The sequence below is a fragment of the Caretta caretta genome, chromosome 11, assembly GCF_965140235.1.
Source record: "Caretta caretta isolate rCarCar2 chromosome 11, rCarCar1.hap1, whole genome shotgun sequence".
Classification (NCBI taxonomy): Eukaryota; Metazoa; Chordata; order Testudines; family Cheloniidae; genus Caretta; species Caretta caretta.
The window spans coordinates 23,359,954-23,387,451 of record NC_134216.1 but is presented as its reverse complement, the minus strand read 5'-3'; the positions used below and the strand labels follow the sequence as shown (position 1 = coordinate 23,387,451).

Here is a 27,498-nt window from a genome sequence, read left to right as displayed (position 1 = left end):
AGAACAGTCTAGTATCCACCACCATAATGATCACTAATTAGCACTCTCACTAGAGAGGCTAGGACTAAAACAGCCATAGACACCTAGCAATGCCTACAAGTGATCCCTGCAGATCAGGACTGAGGTGCCTTGATGGAAGTGAGCTGTTTTGCTGCACCTGTCCAGAGAATAAGGAACCACAATCTCTAGTGCTGTCAACCTAGCAGCTTTATCAAGCACTACATTCACATGTTTGGGCCTTATTTTCACATATACACAAAGGCCCCTTTATACTGCTCTTGAAGTGTAAAAAGGGGTTATAAAATGAAAATTACATTCACTTCCACTTTAAAGCCACTCTGAGCACTGTAAATGGGATTTGGTGTAAATGACAATCAGGCCCATTTACGTTTTTAAAAATTTTTTAGAAGTCATCAGCTTAATTTTTCCTCTTTGGGTTAGGAACTTTGGGACACAGGAACTTAGGCATGGTGACACTGAGTGTTGCCACACCTAACTTTAAGGCACCTAGAAAACCACTGGGATTCACAAAGCCTGAGTTCAGCACTTTGGCTCCACATACAATGAATGATGAGAGACAGGTGACTGAGAATGGGATTTGCAAAAGCCAGCACAGTAGGAGACTACCTGAAGGGAGATGCCAAGCCAAGTGGTGAGTCTTGGAGATAGGCACTGGATATCTGGACTGCAGGGAGGTGCCGCCCTCTGCTTGGGATTTTCAGCTGCAAACCCTCTTTTGGGGTTAGGCGCCTACTGTGTTTTAGCAAGAAATCTAGGGGGCGGGAAGAGGACAACTTTCCTTATAACTTTTAGTCCAGAACTTAGGGTATTCACCTGGGATGTGGGAGATACCCAGTTCAAGTATCTCCTTCACCAAAGTGGGCAAAGGGATTTGAACAGGGCTCTTCCCTCTCTTAGGTGAGTGCTCTAGTCTATAGGGGTACTGTCAGTCTCTCCTGTTGAACTTATTCCACTGTAGACATATAATTAAAAAAAATCACTGTAATAGTGGGACAGGATCTTGGGTCTCCAACATTCCAGATGAATCCCCTAGCCACTGAGCTAAAAGTTATGAGGGAAGTCTTCTTTCTGCTCCTCCCTGGCAGTTTTGTGTAAATGCCTTTATAAGGGCCCGATACAGTAGGCAAGTTCTGAACACACCTTCTGGATCAGGCTCTGCAGACGAATTAGGCAGAGGAATGCCTATCTTTCCATGGTTTGTGAATCACTCTGGGGCTTAGGCATGTAGACACCTGGCATGGGCTGCTGTACACATGTTCAGAGGCAGAAACAAAGCTGAGGGAACTTCTACTGAAAAAATGTAGGTGCCAAGTGAGTTTAGGTACCTATAAAGCTAGGGGGCAGCTGAGCAGGGGCTTAGTGAATCCCTGTGGGGCCAGATTCTGGGATTTAAGCATCTAAAGTGGGAATCAGGCACCTAAGTCCTTTTGTGAAACTAGTCTGTTGTGTTATTTCAGAACAAATATCTCAAGGTTTTAAATAATTATTCTGAAGCTGTATTTTAGGGGGAAAGCACTACCCTAATTAAAGCTTTGACATTAAAATCCATCTGATGTTCATTCAACTTTGTAATTTTGGTACTTTAAGGAACATTATTTTCCATAGTTGGTATCCATGCTGCAATTTTGTGCTTCCTGTTTTGTAATGATGTTTTGGTAAATGAATAATGCTAAAATGCTTTAAAGAATAATAAAAGCCACATATATATATTTTAAGGAACAACTGCAGCAATTTTGTGCACTATTTTCAAAGAAACATGCAGTCAAGCACATTTCACTGAGTGAATGCACTTTTACAGTCTTTAAAGGGTTATTTGACCTTCTCCTTCTGCAGCTTGCTTGACTCAAAGTTACGGCATCAGAGGAGATAACAGTGAAACTGTACTATAAAAATAAATTACTATCATGAATATTAAGCAACAGGAATATAATAAACATGACTGCTTACACAATTCTGATTTATTGACACTGATTTGCTTGTAAATTATCACACAAAGCACTCATTTTAGTTTTTCAGGAACATGTGCAAAATAAAGCTGGGTGGACAGTTCCCGGAGACCTTGACATCTGCCACTGAATTCATACTTCATTGTTCCTGGTGTCTACTTTCTCATGTAGGTTGCAGTGGTGTAAATTACTTCCTCTTTTCATGAGTTTCTTCACATTTCTTGAGAGTTTTTTTTTTTTAAACTTGTACTGTTTTTAAAACTACTATCACAGAGGTTGAGCTCTGACACAGTGGAAGAAATCCAGCTGCAAAATCTCCTAAAGGCTGTTCATGCTTGTTCTGTTAAATAGTGCTCACTTTGAGTCAAGGGGTTTCATTACTATATTTATGAACCTTTTGGCACTAGGAGTTGGGATTTCCGAATGCTAAGCATTAATGCATTTTGCATCAGTGTTTGGCAATGGGAGCTCTGGATCACTGAGGGGTTAAAGACAATAGAGGAGATATTTATTTCCAGATAGAAATCTTGTGTGTATGTGTATAATGTTAGAGGTATGCTGAGCCACTATCAGATAATGGTGGTAGTCAACAAACTGCCACAGTTGCTAACTAATGGGAATGGTAGGCATTAAGAATTCTCAGCATTAAAAGTATAGTGCCTATATTCTGGATCAGATATTTGTTATCCAAATTAATGGAAAGTATCTCATCTCAAAACAGGATTATTCTCCTTTAAATTTTAAACGCTGCTTTGTGTTTATGTGCTTATATCACTTTATGACATGGTGTGTTATGTCAAGCCTAAGATTATTTTTCGAGATTTCTGAGACAGAATTTCCTCATTTTGCCTGTCATCAGCCTACAGTTTATGCCCAAAGACCCCATTTTGAGAGCGTGATTCAGAAATACCATCTAAAATAAGGGACAGCTACAGCTTCAAAGAGAAAACACTTATCTTGGAACAAATCCTACTAACATTTCATTCGGTGGTTACTGTCTCCACAGTTTTGATAGCTCTCTGCAGAGGATTTGTATTCGCACAGTGGGCCAGGTTTTTTTTATGGTAATACACTTAAACTTGCATGCTGGAGTCTGAGTGCATGAGGTGCTCCCAATCTACAGTATGAAGAAAAATGAGCAAAGAACTCAGCTGCAGAACATGTGGGTTAGTTCTGGGTGAATGTGGAGCTACAGATGCAAATCAAACATGAGCAGAGAAAAACACCATTCTAAAAGTGGCACTTGGTAGCCAAGGGTTGGAACTGCAGAAGCGTGTATAAAATTGCCTGCTGGGCAAGCCCTCTCTGACACTCTCTCCTTTTTTTTTAATAAACAAAAAGAACTGCTGAAGCTTGCATGCTTCCCTAACTTGCCCTCAGCACTCACTTTAGTCTTGCAGGCACCCAAGTGTTTTTCTCCCAGTCCCCCTTTCTCCTCGACAGCAGCTGCAGCAGTTAGTGATGGTGGACAGGACATTTTGGTTGGAGATTTTAGCTCTTTCGATGGTTCACCCCACACTCCTTCTGTACCCATTACATGACACCTTGACTATGTGCTAACTCCAGACCTTCTGCCTTTTACTACCAGTGCTATGCTTGACACTGCCTTATTGCCATGTGCACGATCAGGATGGCTCTCTCCATTAGCTCACTACGCTAACCAGAGAGGATCATACCACTTTGGAAGATGTTTTCTTTTTGCTTTGGAGTCAAGATTCCTGTTATTATCTGTTATGAAAGATCAGTGAGCTCCACAAGGATTTATGCAGACATCCACTTGCATCTAAACACTATTAGTTATCCCCGATCTTTTAGGCCACTAAAATCTTGAAAAAGTCTGCATGTCCACTTGGCTAAGGTAATTTTCTTTTTATGGTTGAGTAAAATACAATTTGATTTTAAGCTACATTATAATGGTAAGTGTAGGCATGTAGATTTTGTGCCTGGGCTGGTAAATTTTATGGTGATTTGCAGGGCAGCAATACTTGCATACATTGTTTTATTTGATAAGGGCCATATTGTGAAACCCTTAGTTACATTAGTGATCATACAGGCAGAGTTACTGATGTCTGTGAAATCACTCGTGTGAGTAACTGCTCATCAAGGTGAGTAAGGGGTTTTCAATCTGGACCTACTATAGACATAGCCTACATGAGCCAAGTTAACAGACTTACATTTTCATATCTAAGAGAATTGAACAGCAACTGTTTGGCTTTTGGGGAAGAATCGTGTTATTTTATTCAGTTTTAAGATCATGGATATTTAAAATTTAATACTTGTGCTGTGTGTACAGTGGAGCCCACTTACAGAAATACCATTTAACAGAAGAAAAATACAAGTGAAGTGCGATGAATTTTTGCTGAACAGGTTGCCTTTGTACTGCCTATTCACTGCCATCACTTTGAAAGGGAGGCAGACTCGTGGTATTACTTATTTCTTCCATTCCCTCACTTTTTCTTACTTGTCTCCTCTTTTCAGCTGTCATCCAGTACAGCAGGTGCACGTACAGCTGCCAAGGATGCTTTTCCATGGCCAGATTGTCAGGTTTTCCAGCAGCAGGTTTCCACAATTTGTGTCCCTCAAGAGACAGTATAAACCACATTAACTTTGACTGAACTCTGTCCCACTCTTGGTAGGAACACAGAACCTGCCTTCATACTTAAACACCAGTCTGATTTGACGAATGTTTCATGCAACCACATTTCAAACTGTGTTCACTGTATGTATTCTCTGTAGTACTTGTGTTAGCATGTGATTGCCCACCCTAGCAACATGGTATTATTTCTTCTCCCTGACTGGGTATGTGCTGCTGTAATAAATGAGCAGGTTCTGGCTAAGTCACCGGATGTTTGATTCTCTCTGGGAGAGAGCGGGACTAGTTGGTGGAGTTTTTAAAACATTTAAACTCCCCCACCCCCCTGCTTTATCAGCCACTTGAATCAGGCCTCATCAGAGATATCACTTCTGGAAAAGTTAGGCTGCTGTAATGTTTTATTGATTTAAAATTAATTTCTCCTATCTCTCTTGCACAAAGTGATTGAGGTTGACACATGCCTACATGGTCCCAGCTACTAAAGGTATTGCCTTACCTTGTTTGTTTAACTGCCATTTTACTAGGTCTGTAGCCAAGGGGACTGGTATAGTCCTTGCTGTGAAGGCTGCAGTCACATGTCCTCTTACAGCTGGTGTACATGAATGCAGCCCAGATTGTGCTCTCATTCATGCCAGAAACCAAAGTGGTCTGGGGTAATAAGGAAACACAAATGTAGCACCTTTCCCTCCTAACCTTAGGCACTGCACTTAACACAACTCGGCTAGACCAAAGGATCATGAGTGTTTAATTTACTGGGCTTCAATTTTCAGTGACCCATCATCATTCACCCCAGCAAATATCAAATTAGTAATTTCGGTGTAGATGCAAATGTGCATTCCAACGTCTGATCCCCAAGACAGCTTCTGTGTCAGAATTTTGGCCAGAGGCTGAGGAACAACATAGTCACCTTCTTCTGTGTTGCTAAGCAGTGTCCCATATACAACAGTATTTCACGTATAGTGTGCTGGGACTGGAACAGCAGGATCTCCTATATGGCAGGGAGGTATACAGACAGAAGAGAAGGACACAGCATGGGAGATCAACCAACACCTCTCATCTATGTCATCTTTTTCTCTCATAGCAAGTTCCTTTTTCCTTTCCTCCCAGGTCCTCTTCTCCTTATCAAGGGCTCCTTCATCTTCTCCTTAACCAGGATGTGTGTGAATGTGCAGAAGTCTCCAAGAAAGGTTCAATTTTGCAATTATAGGATTCTGAAGGTGTGACTGTATTAGCTGCTTTCCCTCAAGCCATTATTCCTCCTAACGCGAACGTTGATCCCTCAGGGTGGAAGCTGCACCCATTGCTGACAATGAGGAGAAACAGCTTTCTACATCAGAGCCTCCAAGTAATTGCACAGGGCTGAAGTGTCCAACCTGCCCTCATCAGAACTTCAGTTCACTTGTCTTTCGCAGGAATCTCATCACAGGTGATAAGTGTTTCCTCATCCTTTTTTGTTTCTCTTTCCCTCCAAAATGGACTGCCTCAAACTTCTCTCCCTCTTTCCTCCTCCATTCTCTCCCTCTCTGAACTCCCTCCTCCACTATTAACCCCACAGATGAAATTCTTAGTGGGTTGATTCATTGCTTCCTTTGCCCCCTCCCAAATTTTTTCTTAATCACATATCAAATTTAGGCTACAAAACCAAAATCCATTTGCTATGACTGTTTGTATGGACAACATTTCACTCTGCTGAATATTTGCGAAAAGTGAGTACAACAGGTGTGCAATATGCAATCTGGTTTTAAATTCACTGCAACATTTGCAAATATTCTTCTTGACATTCGCTCAGCTCTTATACTGTGTAACACCAATGGAGAATCACTGGCACACCAGGACTGAATCTGGCTGTAAATTAGAAACACACTTTTTTTCAAATGAAATTGAGACACACTTTTCATATGGGTATTTTTGGACCAAATGACATTCCTTCTAAAGAGCCAGTGGCTGTTTCCTCTCCTCCACAGATATGGAATGCTGTAAGTACAGCAGTTCCATGGAGTGTAGGAGAATGGAAAAAGCATTTAGTTTTACTAATGTATAAAAGTGTAGACAAATTTAATGGATTGTCAGACTGGTTAAAACAAAGATAAAGATAAAGACAGGATTAAAGCTGAATAAAATCCTGTGAAAGAATATACAGTCTAGGGATTTTGGAGACAAGGCATGCTTCAGCATGATCCTTTCTATTAGCACCTACCCACAAGTACCGGTTTCAAAACACTACCCTGGCCTTATGGCACACTGTTATGCTCTACCTTTAAAGGGGTTCTCATTGAAAAGATTACCACAGATTGGGGTCCAGTGATTTATTGTCTAAGCAATAAACCATTCATAACAAAGACACCTGTGCAAGCCAGTTGGCTGTAGTCATTCTTGTTTAACATTTAATTATGAATATAATTAGCATGAGTTAAGAGACAGGCCAGGCACGAGCAATAAAATTTCCAATATGCTAAGAAAAAAACAACAACCCCCAAATACAACAACAAAATATGCAAGATACTGGTGAGAATATGTCCCTGCTGTGCAAATGTATAACCCCCCCCAAAAAAACTATGCTAAATATAATTTCATTTAAAATTGTAGTTGCCTTGATACAGTGCAGCAGAAGATATCTTAAAAGTCTGCCCTATTTTAGAGTTCTGGTTACTGTAAGCACAATTTTTTAGAATTTTTTTTTTTGTTCCTCTCATTGTTAAGGAAATTTGTTACCATCAGCTTTTAACATTCAACAAGCATTTTCTGTTAAGTGTCTCAGGAACTTTGCTTTCCTCCCCCTTCTCTTTGAAGTGCAACGTAACCCATTATATGATGCCTCAAAAAAAGTTTGAGTAAGGGGCAGCATAAAGTCCATAGAAAAGAAAACAAAGATGCTGGACTGAGATTTTTCTCAAAAATCTTACCTGAGCAATATTTGCAGCATAGCTTTGGACTAGCAAAAGAAAGGAAGTAGCAAAATACTGCGAAAGATCTCTTTTTAGAGGTGTATTTTCATGCTCAAAAGAAAAAAACAAAACAAACAAACATCTAGAGCCAGCTTTAGTTTTAGACGAGTATTTTGCAAGCTTACTGCGTCTGATGACTCTGTGCAATAGATATCAATCCTGATTTGCAGCACCTTTTTTCATTTCTTACCAAACATACATGTGGTCCTGCAAGCACTCTGTGTGCAAGAAGGGAAAAAATTACCTGTGAATTTTCATTCTACCCTTTGTTATCTTTTAACCAGTTATTGAGCCGTGGGAGGACCTTCCCTCTTATTCCATGACTGCTTAGTTTGGTTAGTAGTCTATGGTGAGCGAACTTGTCAAAGGCTTTCTGCAAGTCCAAATACATTATATCAACTGGATCACCCTTGTCCCAGGAGTGCCAGAAGGCCCCTAAAAGTGGGGTGGCTACTGGTGCCCAAACTGTGGCCCCGCCCCCACGCTGCCCCTTGCTCTGAGGCCCTGCTCCCGTGCTGCCTCTTTCCCCCAAGACCCTGCCACCTGCGTGCTCCTGTCTGCACCCTCGCCCCATTGCTTGCCCTTATAGCTGGTCAAAAGGGGGAGGACCATGGTCCTCTGAGGACCTACTCCCCCCATTCTGGTACTCCGGCCTTGTCCAAATGCTTGTTGACACTTTTAAATAATTCCAATAGATTGGTGAGACATGATTTCCCTTTACAAAAGCCACGTTGAGTCTTCCCTAACATATCATGTTTTTCTATATATCAGATAATATTGTTCTTTACTATAGTTTCCCTGGTACTAAATTCAGGCTTACCAGCTTGTGATTGCCAGGATCACCTCTGGAGCTTTTTTTCGGCATTACATTAGCTACCCTCCAGTTATCTGGTACAGAGGTTGATTTAAGCGATAGATTACATATCACAGGTAGCAGTTCTGCAGTTTCACATTTGAGTTCTTTTGGAACTCTCTGAATGTCTCCCTGACGACAATAATACCCACTTCGTGACCTCCTGTTGGAACCCTAGAGGCAAGAAGGGGATAAGTGGGAGCTTTATCTTCTAGGGAAGGGGAGCTGAACAATTTCATTCCCATGCTACCTGGATCTGAGCAGAGGAAAGACCATTGTACAGAATGAGGAGTGAGCTGCAGCCACTGGACACAAATGGCTCATTAGTATCAGAAAGGTTGCAGGAGCTGGCATCTTTCATGCAAGCTTAGGGTTTGCATACGAAACAGCTTGTGGGAAGGAGGTATGCTCTGCGGGCTTCTTAACCATCTCTGCACAGGCGTTGCCTTCCTCTTGGTTGCTACAGGGGACCTTGCCTTCCCCTGAGAGTAATAGGGATCCCATGCTTAGGGGAGAGGTAGAGGGGCTTTGCAAAAACTTACCCCCATGCTACTGGTTCTGGCTTGATCTAAGTGAAGGAGCTTCCATGTGGCCTGGTTTCTGTCTGCCATTTCAGAGGGGTAAAGGGAGGAAAGGTGCTGTCCCTCTACCCTTCTCAGAAAGCCAAAAGATTTTTTTTTTTTTAGTTTAACAGTTTTGAGAAGAAAACTTCAAAGCTGTCATAAATATAAAGGGAAGGGTAAACCCCTTTGAAACCCTCCTGGCCAGGGGAAAGCTCCTCTCCCCTGTAAAGGGTTAAGAAGCTAAAGGTAACCTCGCTGGCACCTGACCAAAATGACCAATGAGGAGACAAGATACTTTCAAAAGCTGGGAGGAGGGAGAGAAACAAAGGGTCTGTGTCTGTCTGTAGTCGTCTTGGCCAGGGACAGAACAGGAATGGAGTCTTAGAACTTTTAGTAAGTAATCTAGCTAGGTATGTGTTAGATTATGATTTCTTTAAATGGCTGAGAAAAGAATTGTGCTGGATAGAATAACTATTTCTGTCTGTGTATCTTTTTAGTAACTTAAGGTTTTGCCTAGAGGGGTTCTCTATGTTTTTGAATCTAATTACCCTGTAAGATATCTACCATCCTGATTTTACAGGGGGGATTTCTTTATTTCTATTTACTTCTATTTTTTATTAAAAGTCTTCTTGTAAAAAACTGAATGCTTTTTTATTGTTCTGAGATCCAAGGGTCTGTGGTCACCTATGCAAATTGGTGAGGCTTTTTATCCAACATTTCCCAGGAAAGGGGGGGTGCAAGTGTTGGGAGGATTGTTCATTGTTCTTAAGATCCAAGGGTCTGGGTCTGTAGTCACCTAAGCAAATTGGTGAGGCTTTTTACCAAACCTTGTCCAGGAAGTGGGGTGCAAGGTTTTGGGAAGTATTTTGGGGGGAAGGACGCGTCCAAACAGCTCTTCCCCAGTAACCAGTATTAGTTTGGTGGTGGTAGCGGCCAGTCCAAGGACAACGGGTGGAATATTTTGTACCTTGGGGAAGTTTTGACCTAAGCTGGTAAAGATAAGCTTAGGAGGTTTTCATGCAGGTCCCCACATCTGTACCCTAGAGTTCAGAGTGGGGGAGGAACCTTGACAAAAGCCAACATAAAAGCCACTGAGAGGCATTTAGTTAATACTCTTTTAAAAATCTTGTGCAAGCTCTACTTCAAAGGGGACCCCTGAAGTCTGCCATGTGTGCCATTTGGAGGCAGATAATTCTGGAGAGCTCATCCTGAGGGGCAATCCTACACCCAGACTCAGAGCAAAGATCTGGTCTGTGTCTAGTTGCCATGGAGACGGGGAACACCCACTTTGAAGACAGTCTGACATGGAGGGGACAGAGAACTCATTATTGTCACTGGTACCTTACCCAGATTTTGAAACAAGTCTCAAGTCCCAGTGGAAAAAAAACCACTTTAACCCTTAGCACTACTCTATATCTAGGGTGAAATCATGGCCCCATTGAAGTCAATGACAAAACTCCCACTGACTTCACTGAAGCTAGGATTTCACCCTTGCTGTTTTAAGACCAAAAGCAATGTTAAAGTATTGTGTACTTTTGCAAACAATGTAATACATTTATTTTTCATTCCGGTAATACAGCTTGCTTCTGTATTGTATTTTTTCTGTGTTTTAAAAGAACATGACTTTATGGACTTTGAGATTGTCACATAGGACCAAGGGACATCAATTTTCCATCTGGCCAAAACAGTACTAAACTAAAATCTAACTTCCTTTATTAACTAAAAGAGTTGGCAATAATATATCATGTTCAAAATCCTAAGCATCCATCTTCTTAAATTTTCATATATAATAGGACTATGCCAAACACTGTAGGGTCAATAGTAATGACATTTCTAATTCCACTTAGCTTGCACAAAAAGACATTCACAGATATGAGGTGGTGTCTTATTACTGGTTAATTGACAGGACATGTGTGAAGTCATTTGAAGAGAGCGTTAATGGTCCATAGGAGCAACCAAGGCCAAAGGGGGAAAACACACTAAGGGACTGTAGGTGGGAAGCCCATAGCAATAGGAAATTACAATTTCATTCAGAAAATTGTTTGGAATAGGAAGAGCAGATCAAAATTCCATAGTCATCCAGAGATACTTAAAATACCATCTAGCCTGTGTCTGGATTAATTCTGCTTTCCAAAAAAGCAGAATGCTATTTAAATTTCCAGGTGAATCTGATGCAAAGCTCTCTGTCACTCCTCTCCATGAAATGCATCACAATCCTGGACTCACATAAAAGGAAGAAATAGCTTCTGAGAACCTGGCAGATTTTTGTGCTTATTGGGTTGGCCCACTTCATAGCTGAGACTCTGAAAGTCTGAAACCTTAGTACATCTGAGATGGCATTAGTTACAGAGCTATCCTTTTTATTATGCATATTTCAAATTTAAAGCTGTAACATGGTTGTGGCTCAAGACCACAACTATTCTTTGTAATGAAATTAAAGCAGGCTTGAAAATAAGAACAGATGAAGAGAGAAGAATGAAAAATGCTGAAGATGCAGAAGGACTGAAAACAAGAAAAAGTAAATAAAAATTTGATTTGATGTCATCAAGAATTAATAAAAACATAATAGGTAACTAGATGGAAATATTTTGAAGAAAAGCTAGACAAAGATTAAATAGATCGTGACATTGGCAAAAATGTTCTTTTTAAAGGCTTTGACAACTAAAACTATTTTATTTTAATAAAAAAGAGCTGTGATATGATTCTTAAAAATAACTCAGATCTATGATACTTTTACGTTCTCCATTATCAAAATATCTGAGTGCATCATAATATTTAACACACTTCTCTTCACAACACCTCTATGAGGTGGGGAAGTTATTTTCCTCCTTTTACAGCTGGGGAGCAGATGCACAGAGAGACTACAGGCTAGATCCACAAAGAGATTTAGGTTCCTAGCTGCCACTGTAAGAGTCCAAATCCAAAATTTAAATCTTCAAAACCTCTGCTCAGCTCTGCCTAAATTCTCTAGGTGCTTACATTTCTGCCAGTGGGTATGCAAACAGCCATCTAACACCTGACATTACTGAGCTGTTTGGTGCATAAGTCTGGCTGGATTCACTAACTGGGTGTTCTCCCTCCTATCTCATTTGCAGTGCCTCATCTGGCAGGTAAGGTCAGAGCATGCCTAACCAACACAAAGCAAAGAGGTGGTGGTGCTCTCTTCTGTCTCAGGACCCAAAACATTCACCCAGGATGCGGGAGCCCCAGGTTTAAATCCTCCCTCTGCCTAATTGGAGGAGGACTGTTTGAAACTGAGTCTCCCACCTCTCAGTGGGTGGGATACAGGGTGTGTCTCTCAATCTCTCCTGTTGAAGCTGTGACATTTTGTATGAAATATTTAAATAGCTGTTGGAGCAGAGATTGGAACTGAGGTCTTCCAGGCGAGTGCACTAACCTCTAGGTTATAGATTCATTCTTTCCTTCTGGCCCACAGAGCTTGCACTCAGGTCTATTAAGTTCTAAAGCTAGTGGCCTAATCACTGGACTATCCTCCCCCACATAGATACTGATTAAACTACACAGCTACACTTCGACACGTTAATGTCCATGCAGCTTTTCTCCTCTCATAAGGATCTGAGTATAGTATTCTTCAGCTGAAATGATACCAGGAAGTAGGCATGATAACAAATATTTCTAGATTTGAACTCATTCTTTTGAGCTATACTATGAAGGTGAATCATTATACCACATGACCAAAGGCAAAGGACAAAATACACTTTTCTATGTCTTCTCCCTTATACTTTTACACAGGGCAATAACTACCCATTAAACTACCCATTTAACTACCCATTAAAAATCTGTGTGCTGCTAGCAAATAGCTTAACCCAAGTGGATTTCTTTTGCACTGTCAGTGACTAGAGTGGAATGGCAGAAGGAAATACAAATTAAATTCAGTGACAGAGGTGATTAAACATTCAGACTTTGGTCCAGATTCTGTCATCCCTGCTCATGGTAAGCAGAATTTTATGTTGCAACAATCTTATTAAAATCTATGGGGCTACTCAGGGATTAAGGTGCTACTTAATGTAAATGTGGCAGAACCTAACCTTATATTAGCATTGTTGTACTTACATCACAGATATACATGTGTACCCATAGTGACATGCTTGTGATGTGTAGGCGGAGTTCTAGAAATATTTGTGTATCTAATGCCCAGGACCTGATAAGGTAGAGTATTCATTGGCTTGTGATCTTCCACTCCTTACTGTTTGTAAATCTTCAAATATACTTCATAGGGGTAGTGATTACCCACATTCACCAGGGCAAGCAACACTGTACGATTTCCCTGAATTAACTTCTAATGTTATGGCCATATCAAAGTTTGTTTATAAGGGGGAATGGAATGTTGAGAGATGATTCAAGCAATCTGACTGACTAATACACAGTGTTAGTAATTTTCTGGAGCTATCTACATACCAACTGAAGTCAAATGAAACTACATCATCCAGGGGCGAAAAATATCCATAGGCTTACTGTGTAAGTTACTTTTCATTTAATGCTTAAAATAGCATTAGCATAAGGATAGCATGAAAGTTCCTGGGAATTAACTTCTCCTACCTAGCAGGCTAAATCCTCAGGAAATGCCCTGCTTCTTGATTATTCCCAACTATTACAAATAGCAGGATTTTAGACTACTTCATCTTCCTCACCAAATACATGGAGCTAATTAGTGCTCAGTGCAGAACCCAAGGTTTGATGGTGGGGTGGGGTAGCTCTAAGTTACCTTTTGTCCTTTAATCCTAGGATTGTTTTGTCCTCTTCTGTAACTTAGGGCATGTCTTCACTAGCAATGTTAAAGCACTGCCACGGCAGCGCATTCACGTGGCTGTGTAGTCATGGCACCAGTGCTGGGAGAGAGCTTTCCCAGTGCTCGAAAAACCCACCCCCACGAGAGGAACAGCTACCAGCGCTGGGACGTGCACTGTCTACACTGCCACGTTACAGCGCTGAAACCTGCAGCGCTCGGGGGGGGGGGGTGGTATTTTTTCACACCCCTGAGCGAGAAAGTTGCAGCGCTGTAACGTGGCAGAGTAGACAAGGCCACAGTAAGGGCCCATTATGGCTGCTCTGCTGGTCCAGGATCACCAGAGTGTGCTGTGCTTTGGAAATACCCCCTGATGGAAACTAGGCATCAGTTAGACCCAGCTAGCTCATCTTTACACCACCCAGGGGACTCATCTACAGCAGGGGAATCCCACAATACTCACTTAAGGCAGCTTTCTATCTGCTTAGTGTTTACTGAGCAATGCAAACTAGCCAGACAGGGGCAGTGTCAAGGGTTTGGTCTCACCTCGTTCTCACTAAAGTCAATGAGAGTTTTGTAATTGATTTCAGTGGTATCATGAAAGGGCACCTATATTATCAAATGGATTATTAAAAGAACAACAAAAAACAACACCCCTCCATTCACACCACATACACACCTGACTCTAAGTCTAAAAACAATAAAAAGGTCCCATGCAGGTTGTTTTGTAAATATTTAAGGTGATTTCTAGCTAATCGAAAGCATATGAAGGGACAGATACTATGGTTGTAGGGGCCAGATATATAGATTGATTGAATAGATCTGATAGATTATATTAGATGGATGGATTAGCTAGAAATCATCCCGAGGTGTAACAAAGGAAGCAATAAGGACCAAGGATTACAAATAATAGCAAATAATGTTTTTATCAGACTGCTAGTATTTTATTCTTAGAAATAAACTGTCTTAAAAACCCTTCATAAACGTCTGTTCATTTGTCTATCAATGGGTATAACAGCTTTCAGAATCAGAACAAGAATGAATAATAGTTAAAAAAGCAGAAACATTAATTTCTCATACATAAATATTAATGCACTAGTAAACAGACATGCCAAACCCATGGAAAAAAATGCAGAAATTGGGCTTGTTTTTGGCTTAATTGGCTTGTGAGTTGCTTGTTGGCTAGTTTTTGGCTTGTAGCTTGTTTGGCTTGTAGCTTGTTGCTTCTTTTTTTTTAATCGGCTCCCAACAAGCAGGGGCAATGGAGGGAGAGAGTCAGGAGTGTACAGCGGGACCACCACAGTCCCACACTGCATTCTGGTGGGATCTAGTCACGTAGAGCATTGGGGTTCTTAGAGATTGGCTTGATTTGGCCTTGTTTTAAAATGGGATTAGCTTGATTTTTGGCTTATTGTGAAAGTCGGGGTGCTTATTTACCCACGTGAAAGTTGGCAACTGTGCTAGTAGGGTGTGTGTGTGACAAGCTTTCAAATATTAATGCACAGATTTATTACTAGTTACCTGTTATTTTCATCAATAAGAGATGGCAAAAATGAGCCACTGGAATATTTCGCATGTGAAGGCTAACACAAAGGGTGAGATCATAAGATAACGTGAAGGATGAGATCATGGAATCATGATAATGTGCTTCGGAATGTGATTTTGTTTTCTTCTGGCTCAGCTGAAGCACAAACACAAAGGACTGAAAGGGGTAGTCATAAGGGTGAAGAAAGCCTAGATTTAGCCCCAAAAGAGCAGTATTATGAGGGGGAGTCTGCACATCAGAAAGAAAAAGAGATTAAAGGCAGAGAATATGTATTAAATACTTGACTGTGGCATAAAGTAAATGGGATGTGAAGCAAAATGCACATCAGGTAGTGCCCCATGTATCTACTATATCCTCTTGAAGCACCAAAGATCCAACACTTCAAGAGGACATAGCAGGTAGATGGGGCACCACTTGAAGTGCATGTTGGAACATCAGTACTCCAAAGTAACTTCTCTTCATTCCAATGCAGCACAGAAACTGAAGCTGAACACAATAAGGAAATGGGTATATTTTAATTTTTTCCTCTTTGAGCATTACAGAGACTGTGAGATGTGACTGGATCAAACCCCAGAAGACAATCTTTAGTCCTATTTTTCTTGTGCTCTGAAAGAAGATGATGGGGGGCCATGGATTGAGCCTCTGAAAGTGAACTTTTACATGATGCATTTTCTTTGCATTGTATATTTAACTACAGGATATCTTTAAGTAGCCGAGAGGGGAAGAGAAGGATTTTGAGAGATTTATTCAACTTCATTATATCTGATGCTAGTCATGAAGAGCTTTAGTTGAACCTAAACACTCTTATGAACATAAAATCAAATTAAACAGCACATTAAGGTTTCCATATTCTCTGACGGATGTGCGCGCGCGCACAACTCTCATTAACGGTAATGGCAGTTATGCGTGAGCGTCATTTGGAGAACAGATCCCTAAGTGCTGTATTGTTTTTCCTGGAGATTTTTCTTTATTGGGCTTTATTTAAGCTCCTGTTAGGCTTGCAAGCTTTTTTTAAAGGGAAAGAAAGAAAGAAAGAAAGAAAGAAAGAAAGAAAGAAAGAAAGAAAGAAAGAAAGAAAGCCCCAACTCAGATTGTTTAGCAGGCAATTTCCCCCCCAAGCTGTCACAGTCTACAAAGTGAACTCTAAGATATTAAATTTAGAGAAGTGTTGGTAGAATACAACCCCCAGCTCTATGTACCAGAAGTTGCTTTGTGTTTTGAAAATACTGGTTCTGCTTGCAGTTATTTTTTAAACAAAATTAATAAGAGGTATGAAAAATAAAATATCACAAATATTGTTGCATTATACATATGGTCATTGTAAGACACAGTATGCAACCTTGTGCAACGTGAGATATGCATCTCATTCTGGATACATACTGCTGAACTTTCCCCTCAAAACATGACTAGATGCTCTTGTAATTCACAAATATTAGTCCTGTACTAAAGTACTGTGGTTGGAGGTACACAAATTATCAGCCTAGAATGTCTCCAGTGAAATGAGACAAAATATGAGCATTCTATTCCTTTCCTCAATCTCTCTTACTCGCTTAAGATAAATTGCATATTTAAAATTTGTACATAGACAATATAGTAATTTTTCCAGTTTGATAATACAATATTTTAAGATATAAAAGACGATCAAAACCAATAAAAGGACAGGATCAGGGTTAATGGAAGGTAAATCATGTCAGAGATGCCTCTGTACTTCCTTCCTTTTTTTTTTTTGAGTATTTTTAACTGATAAGCTATTTCACTAGCTGCTTCTGTATGTGATGTACTTACTTATTGCCTCCAAAAACTGTTCAAAGAAGCAGTATGGGAACAGTGGCTCAGGCAGCTCTCTGAAAAACATCTTGAGTGCTCCGGTGACAACGTGGATGTCCTCCCACTGGCTGTCATCCAAATTCAGCTTCTCTTCTGGGAAAACACGAGGAGAAATGGAACAACTGGTTTTAATGAAACAATTACAAGACACTAATTATTATGTTAATGTTTGCCTACTATCATCAGCAACCGTTAACAGCCTTCTGCACCTAGAGGTTTGGTGCTGTGCATGTGTGTGTGTGCGTGTGTGTGTTTTTTTTGGTAGGAAGAGCACATTTTGAATGGAATACCATCTGTAGGAATGCAGCTGACAAAAAAACAAGAGACACAAAGAGACAGTACCATTGACACAGTATGTCAGATACATTTATTCCCATAATGCTTCAGTATGAAAATTAGCATCACAGCTCAACATGATTCAAAGCTATTTGGTTTTGAGGCCGAGGGGCTAAGAGTTGCCAATGATGGCCGGCTCAAGGGACCGGCCTAAAGGCCTTGCTGAGCCAACAGGAGACATATGCTAAACATGGCAATAGAAAATGAGTTATTGCTTTACATGTGTTAGCCTTGCTATGTACAAGGGAATAATGGGTAACACTTTTCTCCTTTTTTGCCTGAATGCAATGTCAGCAAGGAATAGAGTACTGTGAGAGAAAGGATATTAATTCCTTCTCACTGCTTCAAAAATATTTTGTTTGGTTTTCATCTCTGGGAGGAAGATATGCCCAGCAACAATATTAGACAGACCCCTGTTGGACTACCTAGGCTATGCAAAGCTGTCAAAAATGATAACACACTAAAGACAAACCACAAGTGCTTACAAAACTGTTTTTGCAAACAACAAAAATGTTTTCTTTTGAAGCTTGACTGAGCTGAGGAATTTAAATATAAAAGAAACTAAATGCTAAAATAAAGTTTCTAATAAAAACAAAGAAAGTTTGGGTGATTATTATTCTATTTTTGTCTTCTTGTTATAAAAGTCTGGTGTTATTAGAACACAATAAACAATGGAATCATAATCCATATAAAACTCTGTGAAAGTGTAAATACCCCTTACAATTAAAAGGACACATATTCTCTGGAAGTTCTGCTACCCCAAAAATGGATTAAGCTTTTTAAATGTGTGGTGTGACTTTAACATTTAGACAAGTTTTAGTCTGTGTTCAGATCAAGAGACAATCATGAAAATGATCAAACAAAATCAAAACAACATAATCCTGGCAAGCTATACCAAAGCTCATTGAAATTGGGTGTTTAGCAGTTCAGTTGGACTCAAGTCCATCCTGTTTACCCAACTTTAACATCATTTTTATCATTCCATTCTTTATACAAAATAATGGAAAAACCTGGACACCATTAATTTCAGTTCTTCTAATGGTTTTTCTCTATAGAGAATTTGCTTTTGGGCAGAAGTTCAACTTCAGGATGCACATTTCTTTGTGTTTCTCTATAAATGTTAATAAATGTTTTATGAAATATTGGACTCAGAAGGTGTCCGCAAATAAATAAATTAATGCTCCCATGCCTCAATTTATAGTAATGTGTGTCAATGAAGTTGAAACAATGAACTTGTGTTTATCACATGGGTTTTTACTTTCCTTTTCTCTTCTTTTTTTAAAAACTTCAAATTCTTACCTAGACCATAAAAATAATGATTTGATCTGAAATGAATTAGCAGAAGGGACCTTGTTTAGACCACAAGATCATATATGATTGATTGTATTTCAACAATTAGCCTTTTATTTTGCCACAGACTATTGAAATAGATCGACAGCGTCTTAGCAGGCCAGCTTTAAACAGTCAACTGTTCACAATAGCATCAAAAAGAGAGACCTAATGGGGTTTACTGTCACTTTAAAGAACAGGGTGGGTTTTCACATTGTTGAAATCTGTCAGATATTTTGAAATGTCCCTCTCACTATGGTGCCACACCCCCTGCGTGTCCTTATAATAAAATTGGTTTTACTCCTGATTAAATCATTTTCTCCCTACCCACTACCATACTTCTCATAATGGACCTGTGTGCTCTACAGCTGGTGTTCTTCCCATGGTACCAATTCTTACTTTATCTTTTAAGCACTTTGCTGCTAAGATCTCATGCAGAGTGCTTATGTTTTGTTAAGAGCTTCATTCTTAGAGAAATAGCTTAACACATGTTCTAAAAATGTTGTACAACTTATTGCTTAAAACACATTTAGAAAATGTATAAGTACTGTAGCTCTGCACAGAACTTTAAGTAGAAACCTTAAAAAAACCCTTTGTTTTTACCATGCATTTGTCTTAAATGTCTAATGAGAAATGCTCTGCTTCTAAGGCTTTACGGAGACTTATCTCCCCAGATTTTTGCACCATTTCCAGCTCTTCAAGGAAACGTTTCAGAGTAACAGCCGTGTTAGTCTGTATTCACAAAAAGAAAAGGAGTACTTGTGGCACCTTAGAGACTAACCAATTTATTTCAGCATAAGCTTTCGTGAGCTACAGCTCACTTCATTGGATGCATCCGATGAAGTGAGCTGTAGCTCACGAAAGCTTATGCTGAAATAAACTGGTTAGTCTCTAAGGTGCCACAAGTACTCCTTTTCTTTTTTCAAGGAAACGTGTATTTTCCACTGAATGCATCCGATGAAGTGAGCTGTAGCTCACGAAAGCTTATGCTCAAATAAATTGGTTAGTCTCTAAGGTGCCACAAGTACACCTTTTCTTTTTGCGAATACAGACTAATATGGCTGCTACTCTGAAACCTCTGTTAGGAATGTATCCTCTTGAAAGCAAAGGGTGTCACTTTACCCTCTAGCAATAAGAGATTGTTAAAAAAATATTTGCTAGAAGGGACAAATGTCAAGTAAAAATATTACACAGTAAAAAACAAATTAAAAAGAAAATATCAGTCCATTCAATGTAACCTTTTAATTCTGTTCCTACTGGTTGCAGTCACTCACATACTGTGGTGATGGGGCCCTATTCAGATCTAGAAGATATATACATTTCAAATGCATTTCAATTTAAACAAAGGGCCTGATCCTATAGAGTTTATTCAGCCACAACTCCTAGTGGAGTCAGTGAGTGTTTTGGATTTGGAGAGATTTGGAACCAGAGTACATAAATCTGGTAATTTATTTCCTTGGTAATGGAGGATGCTTAACACCTCATAGGATCACACCCTCAAATTGCTGCTTTTAAAAAGCCTTTGATTGTTTCCCCACTAATTGCCGGATGATACCATTTTATCTCAGATGCAGACATAAACAATCTAAGGATCCTCACAAAAATATTATGCTGATAGAAAGCTAAGAATAAGAAGTGACAAAGTGAAAAGAAAAAAGTTAAAGGAGCCCTGTCAAAGCTCTTAGGGGAAAAAATGTTACATTTGTTTTAAATTCATGAAGGGAGTGTGGGCTTTAATGATTTTGTTATTATTTTTAAATCAACGTCTTCAGTAGTATATCATTTCATTTTTTTTCTTGTATTAGTTCCAGTGCAAACAAATATGTGTTCACATGTGGGTGACTGATGTGCACCATAAGGGTCTCCTCCTCAAAAAGGAAAAAAAAATCCATGGAAAGATCGATCGAAAAATTTAACAAAATAATAAGGTCAGTATTAAGACCTACGTTTTAAAGAGGCACATATCCCTTTATAGGATGTACTATCTTGCATATGGATCTGTCTCTGGAAAAGAGTAGTGATCCTTTGAGCCCTCCTCTCAAGTGTTCTTTATTTTGTGAAGCATCCTTTTTTTTAGACCATTTTACTGGTCATATCTTGCTGTCATGCCACATTGCCGTAAATTCCATAGGGCCATATTAGGCTGTAGTTCATTCTGCAAATTGTCCCATTCATTTTACTGGGATCACTCCCAGAGTAAGGGACTGTCCAATGTGAATATAGATATCAGAATCTGGCCCATAGTGTGTGTACCCTTCATGAGGGTCTTGTGCCACTGAATCCACCTCATTTAGTCTAATCAGTGCAATAGTTCCAGCGCTAACTGGTGATCTGTTATGTGTTAAAACAGAAGCGAAAGGAGTATGGATCACAATTTAAAAACAGGGGACCTGGAATTGGTTGAGATAAGAAAGAGAGGGGAGAAAAGTGGAGCACAAAAAGAGGAAGGGAAAACATGGAGAAGGATGAGGAATAGGACAAACAATGGTTAGAAGGGGAAAGGAACAAGTTAGGGAGAAAGAAATTAAAGAGAGGTAAGAAGAAAGGATCAAGGACAAATACATAAGGTGGCAGCGGGAAGTGACAGGGTCAAAGGGGAGGAACAGAGACAGAATGGGAGAAAATTAATGTCTCACAGTTAGGGGTCAGGTCAGTTTCTCATGGTGCATTGGGGATCATTGTTCTACACTGCTGCCATGGAATACTAAGAAAGGCGTGTTGGAGTGTGGACAGACGTTCCTCGGGAGCTGGAATATCTTATTCCAAACCATTTCCAAGATAGTATCTCTTTTTATTATGCTAATTGGCGGCATTCAAAATGGCCATTTGTTTATTTTTGTGGGAAACAAAATACCAAAACAACAAAACAACCACTACCACCACTGATACAGTACATTACTGGTTATCTGACTGGCCTGTGGGAAATCTGAAACTTTCGGACAACTGGGCACTTGGATAACTAGAAGTGCTATTAATTAACATAGGGCTACACTGGGGACACACTGTAGATTCAAAAACTAGGATTTTTGGATATCTGGAAATTGGATAACTGGAATTATACTGTACGTAAAGAAAGAACAAGAGCAGAACTTAAGCTCCTGTTCAAAGCTGTTTTGAAAAATATCTTCTCAAAAGAAGGAGCCTACAGCTTGTCATCTTGAAATGGCTCCTTTTGATATTAAATACATATATTATTTTTATCACTTCCCCTCAGGGAAAGCCTTGCACTGTCACATTTACAAGGCCCACAGTCCCTCCCTTATCTGGGTGCTGAGGAAATGCAATGTCTTACCCATTCCATGTCATTTGTGGGTTCTTCCCCAGGTAACTAAAAGCCAGGGAAACTGTGGGCCAACGGGACCCAATAGATATCTTCCAGCTGCGAACTCCAAAATGGAGCCCCAAGACAAAAAAAAAAGCCCTCTCCCATGGCAACGGGGAAGGGGAGAAAGGACAGTTCTTCAACAAATGGTCTCCCCCTTAATATCCTTTCCACCATTTTTGTGTGGACAGGTTCTTTTGGAGACACTTTTCTGATCACTCACTTAACAGCAGCATAACAAAGGATCTACACAGGACAGCTTAGTCTGGGGTAAGCTGCATGAGATCCCTGGCCACAAAGCAATGCTGTACCACCTGACATGGACTAGGTGCAAGGCCCTACTATTCCTTTTCACATTGGGTCTGAACATCCTCAGGATTGGTACAATGCTTGTTTTGTTTTAATTTGTGTTAGCTTGATTGACAACATAAATGCATGTTAAAAATGACAAAAACTTGCCCCATTAAAGATGAAGCTGCCTTTGGTAAAACCCCTGTAATGGTGGAATCTCATCAACCCTGTCAGGAATAAGGAAGCAACCAGCTGTCTGCCTTTTTAAAGTGATGACACTGCGTTATAAAGTAGTGATGGAAAATATCAAAAGCTTTGGAGTTTCAATTTAAATAAGCATCCAAAAGTTCAGACATTCATCTAAACTAAGACTGAACCTTAGAGCACACTGCATGGAACGCCCATCCCCTGCAGACCAACAAAGTTTTCTCCTCCTTTGTGACACTTCTGTCCAACTTGCATGATTCTTTCTCCTCTCCCCTTCTCTAGGCTCAAAGTGGCCTATCGTCTAGATTTGCACAGGCCTATCTTATCTTTCTCTTCCAAGACCTTTCAAGCAGATGAAAGAAGAGGGAAATACCAGTGAAGTGAATCACTGGGTTGTATTGGTAATATGTTCATTCATATAGTTTCCGCCCTGGGTGCCCACAGGGGCACAGGAAGGATGTAAAATATTCATGAATAGCTTTTTGCTTAATTTACCAAACTTTATTGTTGACAGATCTTCATGGATCCAATCAGTAAAACAAAAACAGCATTTACTACCCTACTGTGTAAGTCTCCACCAGTTCAAAAGAAGGGCCTCTTAATGGAAAATTGAAGCCTTTACAGCATTTGACGTAAATAGATGATATATGGATAAAAGGACAAGCAAATAACCTACTTATGTATCTATGTATTACTAGTTTGCCCTTTATCATGGTGTTTAGGTGCAAATTACTGAGCAACTGTAACTAAAAAGCAAAACATTTTTAGATGTGTGTTAATGGTGTTGTTTATTCCAGTTCTCTGAAATGACAATTCACTGACCTGAGGGCAAGTTGGAACGACCCAGTGCTTCTAACTTAAATCTTAATGTGTGCCAGAAAGAAATAGGATTTCTATACTTGGCTACACTGGACCATATTCATCCTCAGAGTAACTTCACAGAAGTCCACCGTGGAGTCACACGGGGATGTTCATTGTTTCTGACGACAGAGATCCAATATAGCCAAAAAAAATTACAAGCAGCTCAGAAATAGTACACCATGAAAACATTAAAAGTAGTTCAAAAGTTTTGTGACATGGTCAGCTGGTGATTCCACTACATCAAATATGTTACCACTTTATCAGTTTCTGTAAATAACTGGAAGCATAAAAATATACAGTGACCCGAAATGAAGACTCCACTTGGTATGCAAAAACAAGCTTTATCATTACCGTATTATTCTCTGTCCTTCTCTCCAAATACCATTTTAAGGGTTAGATGTTGGTGTTATTTGTTGCAGCACAACCATTAATGACTTGAAATAATAATTACAGTATTAAATTGCATTATATTTACAATTACTTAAAAAATCAGAAAAATAAACTGAATCCACTATTATATACTAGAAGAATATTCATTTTATATATCAAATATTTGTCTTCAAAAATACAATTAAAGTATGTTAAGAATTATCATAAAACATACTACCATAAATCAACCACAAGTAGGGATCAGACATCATAACCTACATCTGGTCTATCAGCTCTATAATCTGAGTATACTAAGCCCACACGGCAAGATTCTTGCTTCCACTCCAGCACCACTGCAGCACCCTGGGGGTCCACAGACAACAGGTTGAGAACCGCTGCCTTGGAGAATATACCCCAATGATAGAAGTTAGCATAGCTATGAGGCTGCCCTACTTATGCCAGGGCCAGCACATACCAGATTACAGAATCCTGATGACTATCACCCTTCCCTGCACTAAACAAAGCTCAGATGTAAGGCAGAACCTGGATCCACAGACTTTGTATAGCCCATACGAATAAGAGGCATGAGAAATAATGATGATATTTGTTCTTATGCAGCTGGAAAGAAAATGTCTTCTTGCAAGTGGAATTTTCTTTTTGTGACATGGCAACTTTAATTTCATAGTCTTCAAGCACCCTTCATATTGCTTTACTCTTTTTGTTTGTTCTCCCAACTGTCTCCATTATTCTGCACCAAACATATGTATTCCTTATTCCTAAATCTCAACTATTTGATTTCATTCGATTTTCTTGGTAAATGCTAACAACAGTCCTCCATACATCCTGGATTGTAGGACACAGGTGACAAATTATTTCTTATATAGGTAGCTTGCTTTTCATTATATATGTTACAATCCGAAGGCTTTCTGTGCAGCTTTATTTCTTCTCTTCACCTAATCATTCTGATTTAATACAGTATAGTATAAATTAGCCAGGGTAAGTATCCCCTTTTCCAGCTTCCAATTCGTTGCCATCTTTTTGGTTTCTGTAATTGTGTAGTAAACACAATTGTGGTATAAATTTAGAGTTCATACTCTCACACTTTTATGTTCAGGTCTTTGATAATTTCTTTAGGTACTTCAGCATAGATGACAATGCTATCAAAAATCGGAGGTGGCTCAAATACGCTACATTGTTCTTATTTAAGGTTTTTCAAGATCTTGCACAAAGAGGAAATGAAGATTGAGGGTGAGACAGTGTCTCTTTGTTCAGCTTGAAAAATATCTCCATATTCCGTGTCATTTTTAAATGGATTGTACTATTAAAGCAGAGGTTTTTTGGGATTCTGACATATAGTTCTTCAATTCCCTCCCTTTTTCACTACTTCTAACACTGCTTCTATTTCCATCTTGTCAAAGGCCATTTATGGCCTAAAAATCTATACACAATGTTTTGCAATATTTGGCAGACTTATTCAAAATGTAATTCACTGTCTGCTTGTGATCCAAGGGTCATAAATTACTTCACACATAATGTACCCCAAAGGGTAAAAATTCTTGGGATTAAATTGTAATAATTTGATTAAAGAAAAAAAGGCAAAAGTAATTTTTCTAGCTACACTGTTATATTTAAACTCAACAAATGGTTTACTGTTTTCCCACAAAAATTGTTACATTTATTCATTACATAAGCAATTTCAATAGGCTAGATGTGAAAACAGGTTTGTTATAAGTATCCTGTTATAACTAGGGGATCACAAATACGTAAAGGAATCAAGAAACACAAGATGTGAGATACTGGATCAGACTACTTGCTCATTAATTCCAGTATCCCATCTCTATATGTCGTTAATTTCTAATGTTTCATAGGAAGACAAAACCCAACCAAACAAATATCTAAGCTACTTGGTGCACATAGTCAATTATATTACTAGAATTAGGCATGGGGAGGAAATTCCTTCCAGATTCCAGAAACAATCTGTTTATTCCTTGATTAATGAGTTTTGATAGTCAAAGGAGGTCAAAACAACAAAACAATAAAGATCATAACTTCTTCCATGGGCAATGGATGATCAACATCGAGACAGATTAATACCTGAACTAAAGTTAAGCAATTCCTCTTTTCCAGCTACAGTACTTTAAAGAAAAACCTCACATACGTACTGGTGTATAGAATATTTTACCTATGGATCATTAGTTTACTTTGAGCTATTAGGAGAAAATAAAATTAGGTGCTCGATCCTACAAAATTTAACTCACATGAATAGTTCCACTGATTTACATGGGGCTTCTCTCATGAGTAAGCATTATTTGTATGAGCAAGTCTTTGCAGGATTCAGACCCAGGTTTGCAGAAAGTCAGGAACATAACTTCATATATGTGAGCTTTATGAAATTGATTTATGCCACAAGCCAACAGGAAAAGCTGTTCAGACACAGTGGTCAGGTATCTATATATCCCATGTACAAAAGCCAAGGACAGAATCTTTTATTTTGTATAGAATTTATCTTTTGTTCAGTAAAGCCGAAAACAATTCTGTTCATCAGAACTTTATAAAGAGCTGTTACTAGTTTCATAATGTGAATCCATTTGGATTATCTGACCAAAGATAAGACTTCAATGGATTTATAGTATCATTCACCACTTTACCAGTGCCACAAAAGGGAATTACAATTAATTGGATTATGTTGGTCTCCACCCGCTGATAGTAGAAGAGGAAGTCTGAAACTGTAACTATTTCAAACAGACCATATCTCTAATCAACCATGGGATTTGCACTTTAACTTATGAATAAGGCTTAATTTTTATTCTGTACTGTCCTCTGGTTTGGAAGAGGTCATTTTAAGCACTTTATTCAAGTTACTCAAACTAAAAGGAAATTCCCTTCATTATTTTAATTGGCTGTTTATAGCACTTATATCTGACCTTTTCTTTTTATATTATTTAACTGATTTATTTGTAGGGAATTCAGTACTCTTGAAAAATGCAGATCAGACTGCCCAGGAAACCAAAGTCTCTTTATCCATATAATAGAAATTTCCCTACACTGCCTCATCAACATGCTTCAAACCTTTTTTGAGGTAAAAGGGTAGGTCAGTCTTCCTCTCCACACACTCAGCGCTTGACATCTTTGTTGAGAACGTCACCTAAGGTAACAATTATTTTCAGTTGTGCTACATATAGCTAGGAACTCGACTGAGCCTACTAAACTCATGTCAGATAGGCCACTTATCAGCCACCAGACAGCTACTGTGTTCACTTGCTACTGTTCTGGGCTAGATTTAGGGCTTGTCTATATGGGAAAGTTATACTGGTATACACTAAGGTGTTAATTTACATAGCTATAAATATATTGGAATAGCCCCCTGTGTAGACACACTCATTTCAGAATCAGAGTGGCTTTTTCAGTTTACTTTATGTGGCATATAAACTATACTGAAAAAAGGCCATTTTTATTTCAGAATAAGAATGTCCGCACTGAGAGATATACTGGGTTTGACTATACCACTATAACTATATGGGTATAAATGGTAAAACTTTGGGGTGAAGACAAACCCCATAACTGGTGACTTAGAGGGAACAGGATCTTCTACCCGTTATTAGTTTCCTGAATTATCAACTTCCTATCACTTTTTTTTTTATGAAGGATACATGTGGATATTTGGTTCACTCTGCTTTGGAAAACTTTTCATTTATTTAAAGTAAACAATAACCCCCAGCACTTAACTTATTTTACATTCTTC

General features: G+C 39.2%; 1 protein-coding gene across 4 annotated transcripts in view; it reads right to left on the bottom strand.

Moving 5' to 3' along the window:
- Positions 1-27,498, bottom strand: part of ARHGAP15 (Rho GTPase activating protein 15) — a 458,500-nt gene that overhangs the window by 64,270 nt on the left and 366,732 nt on the right. For all 4 annotated transcript variants that reach the window (XM_048868642.2, XM_075117817.1, XM_075117819.1 and 1 more), the window contains one exon: positions 17,000-17,134. In XM_048868642.2, coding sequence (XP_048724599.1) covers positions 17,000-17,134 — 135 coding nt within the window. The remainder of the gene's footprint in view (positions 1-16,999; positions 17,135-27,498) is intronic.